Below are 5,088 nucleotides of genomic sequence, written 5' to 3'. Positions count from 1 at the left end.
GCTTGACACTCTCATATGCGGGGAGGGGGCAAATTATTAAATCTGTACTCACAGCTCTGAGTGTTTACTGGGCTTCGACATTCATACTACCAAAAAGGGTTACTAAGAACATTGAGAAGCGCCTACGGAATTTTTATGGAAAGGAACAGGGAGCAGTGGTTACGCCAAAGTGGCGTGGAAGGAGGTTTGTAAACCACTAGTTGAGGGAGAACAAGAACTGAGGGATATTAGCACAATAAACCGTGCTCTCATATGCAAAAAATTATATGATGTCATCCAGTGTGATAGGACTTCCATTTGGGTTGATTGGTTATACCAGGGGCGATTACGTGATGCTTCAATATGGACTATCCCTGATCATAGAGGCTCGTGGGGTTGGAAGAAAATGATCCGTCTGCGAACGTGGCTGCGACCAATGGTGGAATACCATATTGGAGATGGAGGTGACTTTTATCTCTAGAAGGACCCATGGCATCATCTCGGTCCTCTTATAGAGAGATTCTCGAGGGGCCCAATCACCCTTAGTCTTCATGAATCCATCAGACTTAGCTCTGTCATCCAGAGAGCTCAGCTGCAGTGGCCTCTCATTAACGACATAGAGTACTTGGAGATTACTCACACGCTTCCACCGATTCATGAAGATAATGATCGAATTATTTGGAGATTTGCCGGTGGAATCTCTACGACCCAGGCTCTATACCGATTATTTGATCCACCAGGTCCGAAAGTAGGTTGGGCTTCACTACTTTCGGGCACTTTAAAGATACCTCGCCACATGTTTATCTTATGGCTTGCTATATTGGAGAAACTACCTACGACGAACAAATCATAGTTATCTCACTTAGGTAGATGTGTATTATGTGATGAGGATGAGGTGGAGATACACACACACATACACACACACACACACACACACCTATTCTTCCCATGTCGATACAGTCGCCAATGCCTTCACGCTATTAGATGAGTTGTACGCTTTGCGTGGCCTAATAGAGATTGGATGACAGATGTTGAGTGGGCTGCAAGAAAGTGGAGGGGTAAACATATCGTCAATGTGGTCTATCGCGCATTACTGGGTGCGTGTATCTACCATATATGGAGAGAGAGAAATTTTAGGCGATTCGAGCATACTGAGCGGAACCCGAATATTGTAGCTAGCTTAATTGTGGAAGATGTTAGACAGTGTATACTTGACATTACCTTAGCTAGCTCTGTTAGTACACATGCACTTTATAAATTGTGGCGTATCCTTTGGCATGTCGAGGGAAACACTACTTGATTCATGATTGTTGTACTATATCTTTTTCTATTTATGAAAATTACATTTACCAAAAAAAAAGGTTCTATTTATTCCCCTGTACGGTCGTACTAATGGAAAGATTATTTGCTAGATGAAAACATATATCATGCTTGTTAGGTGTAATATTTTAAATTATATAGAACTTACGTGTAATTACATCAAATTTCAGAAAAAAAATATAATTATTTTAATTGTATACTGTTTATTTTGTTCGATAAAAATATTAAGATAAATATTGTTATATATTTACAATGTAGAAGAAAATTAACTAAAAAAAAAATACAAAATGACCTTTTATATGTACTTTATTGTTTAGTATATATAAATATATTAAATAGTAATATATAGGATATATATAAATATAATTTATAGTGTATATATAGAGAGAGAGACAGTGAGAGAGAGAAACGGGGGCAATTATGTTAAAAACTTGATCTTTATATCTACTAGCCTCATGGAATAAATTATGAAATAATTTATCCCACCTCATGAGGTAGGTGAATTATTCTAACAAAATAATATATTATTATGGGCTCGAATTATATAAAAAGAAATAAACATTAAATTGGGCATAATCCCTCACTGTAGATATGAATGTCGTTAAACTACAGCACTGATACAAGTAACAAAGGCAAAATTGTGGATGCGGTTAGTTTTCTATCATTGTGTACCATTATATGGATTCCAAATTTGAAAGTCGTAGGACCATTTGAATCCTCTTTAGTTTGGGGATTCTCAATGGAGAAAAGGGGCCGAGTGGGGATTTTCAACAGTACAAGGGGTTAAGTTTTATAAAGAATACTTGAGGGGGTCTAAGTGATATATCATGGTATTTTGAGGTCCAAAGAGCAATTTTACCTGTTAATTAATTTTACCGACGGGTCCATTTCCCTCTGCGCCGTACAGTTCTTCTCAAACAGTAGACTCCGGAGGTATTTGGTTTTCAATCTTCATCATTTTTTATGATAAAATTGTAGGACTAGTACTTGAAAGAGATTTAATTCTGTTTATCTTTGCATCATACCTCCAGATATCGGGAAACGAAACACTTGCACGAGCACGCACGGACACTCACAGTTGTGGAATTGGATAATCTTGTTGATGTGTTATGGTGATTGTTTGTGGTGGGCTGTGTTGTTTTTTGATTGTTTTTGCTGCAGAGGTGCTTGTTCCGTTCCAGGTAGTAAAATCACAGTAGGAATTTCAAGAATGAATCTTTGATTTGAGGGATGAGGGTTGGAGGGAAAATGGCGGCGAAATCAATCGGCTGGAGGCGGGGAATATCCACCTGTTCTTGTTTATTTGAGAGAGTGAAGCAGACAGGTGATCTTTCGTCGTTTGAATTTGTAGACGAGTTCAAGGATTTTTCAGCTGTTTGTTAAGTTTAGTTATTTTTTCCTTGTTTTGGTATTTTGTTTGTAGTATTTTGCAAGTGTAAGGAAATATAGGCATAAGATATTGAATAAAACTCAGTATCTTTGTGGTTGCAGAAAATGAAATTGTTCAAATGTTTCGGTTGGGAAGTCCGAAAGATGACACGCCGTATTTTGGGAACCGTTCCCCTATAAGGAAGAACAGCTCTGCAAGGGCCCTTGATGAGAGGTTTATAAGGATCTTGAAGATATTTAAGTGGGGTCCTGATGCAGAAAAGGCCCTGGAGGTTTTGAAATTGAAGCTTGATCATAGGCTGGTTCGCGAAGTTTTACAAGTGGATGTGGAGGTCAATGTGAAAGTGCAGTTCTTCAAGTGGGCTGGGAAGAGAAGGAATTTTGAGCATGATTCTACCACTTACATGGCTTTGATTCGTTGTCTTGAGGAAGCTGGGCTGGTTGGTGGAATGTGGAAGATAATCCAGGAAATGGTGAAGAGTCCATGTGCCATTGGCCCGGCTGATTTGTCTGAAATTGTCAGAATCTTGGGCAGGGCAAAGATGGTGAACAAAGCTCTCTCTGTCTTTTACCAGATTAAAAACCGCAAGTGCAAACCGACCGCTGGCACATATAATTCCATCATCTTGATGCTGATGCAAGAGGGTCATCATGAGAAAGTTCATGAGCTATATAATGAGATGTGCAATGAAGGTAATTGTTTCCCTGACACTGTAACATACAGTGCTTTAATATCTTCATTTGGGAAACTAGGCCGTGATGATTCTGCAATTAGGCTATTTGATGAAATGAAAGAGAATGGCTTATATCCCACTGCAAAGATCTACACTACTTTATTAGGTATTTACTTTAAACTAGGAAAGGTTGAAAAGGCATTAGGATTAGTGCAAGAGATGAAAGACACGGGTTGTGCACTGACAGTGTATACATATACGGAAATGATAAAGGGACTTGGTGCAGCTGGGAGGGTAGAAGAGGCTTATTCGGTATTCCTGAATATGCTAAATGATGGTTGTAAGCCTGATGTGGTGCTAATAAACAATGTTATAAATATCTTGGGCAAGGGGGAGCGTTTAGCTGATGCCATTAAGCTTTTCGAAGGGATGGAGTCCTGGAGCTGTACACCAAATGTGGTGACTTATAACACTATCATTAAAGCTCTCTTTGAATCAAAAGCCCCAGTATCTGAGATCACCTTGTGGTATGAGAAAATGAAAACCAGTGGCGTTAGTCCTAGCTCTTATACTTATTCAATTCTCATAGACGGGCTTTGCAAGAAAAATAGCCTAGAAAAAGCACTATTAATGCTTGAGGAGATGGATGAAAAGGGGTTTCCTCCATGTCCAGCTGCCTACTGCAGCTTAATCAACAGTCTTTGCCGGGCAAAACGCTATGATGCGGCGCATGAGTTATTTCAAGAATTAAAAGAAAATTGTGGATCCTCAAGTGCTCGTGTATATGCTGTGATGATAAAGCATTTCGGAAAGTGTGGCCGTTTGTCGGAGGCTGTTGATCTTTTCAATGAGATGAAAAGACTTGGTTGCATTCCAGATGTTTATGCTTATAATGCACTCATGTCAGGGATGGTGAGGGCTGGCATGACAGATGAGGCTCAGTCCTTACTTCGAACAATGGAAGAGAATGGTTGCACTCCTGACCTTAACTCTCATAATATTATTTTAAATGGATTGGCTAGAACAGGTGGGCCACAAAGGGCCATGGAGATGTTCACAAAGATGAAAAATTCCAAGATGAAGCTAGATGCTGTTTCTTACAACACCCTTTTGGGTTGTCTCAGTCGTGCTGGTATGTTTGAGGAGGCTGCGAAGCTAATGAAAGAGATGAACTTGCATGGTTTCGAATATGATCACGTAACTTACTCATCAATACTTGAGGCTGTTGGTAAAGTTGATGAAGATTGTAAACTTGCAGCTTTGTGAACTACACATGGTATAAATGATGCCTTTATTACTTGGATTATATTCTTGCTTTTGCTTTTCCAAGGTTATTGGTAGTGTTTACTTCTAGACTTGGCCTGGTGCATTTATTTACCGATTAGCTGTATTTTACAAGTGGGAACAAGGCGTGGTCATCCTGCTCCATATCAGCTCTCATGTGCTGCATTCCCCCCCATGTCCTTTTGCCTCTCATCCTGACCTATTTCACTAGACTTTAAGAAGGAAATAACAAGGCTATCTTCTTGGGGAAAAAGGTTTTGGTTCATTAGTAGAGACTTGAAAACTTTGTTGTATTTGATTTCGTTTATTGGGTGGGCGGGCAACTCTTTTCAGGATTTTGTGCGTAAAACAAGAGTTTATCAAAATGAGTTCCGGAATGGAAATGGGTCATGTGCGTTGCTGCTGGCTGTTGTGCTCCGTGTTAGCTTCTAAGATGCAGAAT

The 5,088-nt window shown here is 39.5% G+C and overlaps 1 protein-coding gene across 4 annotated transcripts in view; it reads left to right on the top strand.

Annotated features, from left to right (window-relative positions):
- The window catches only part of LOC105157614 (pentatricopeptide repeat-containing protein At3g16010), a 3,654-nt gene continuing 593 nt past the window's right edge, over positions 2,028-5,088 (top strand). The window contains exons 1-3 of one of the 4 annotated variants that reach the window (XR_002286819.1): positions 2,028-2,232; positions 2,461-2,623; positions 2,791-4,638. Coding sequence is in view for 1 of the 4 variants with exons in the window: in XM_020692851.1 (XP_020548510.1) it covers positions 2,530-2,623; positions 2,791-4,628 (1,932 nt within the window). In the remaining 3 variants the exon portion in view is untranslated. Of the gene's footprint in view, positions 2,233-2,254; positions 2,624-2,790; positions 5,083-5,088 lie in introns of those variants that run through there. The other 3 variants (XR_002286818.1, XR_002286817.1, XM_020692851.1) reach the window with 3 other exon arrangements.

Source organism: Sesamum indicum, linkage group LG3, assembly GCF_000512975.1.
Source record: "Sesamum indicum cultivar Zhongzhi No. 13 linkage group LG3, S_indicum_v1.0, whole genome shotgun sequence".
Classification (NCBI taxonomy): Eukaryota; Viridiplantae; Streptophyta; class Magnoliopsida; order Lamiales; family Pedaliaceae; genus Sesamum; species Sesamum indicum.
Note: the sequence above shows the minus strand (reverse complement) of the source record. Positions and strands in the feature narration are given on the sequence as shown.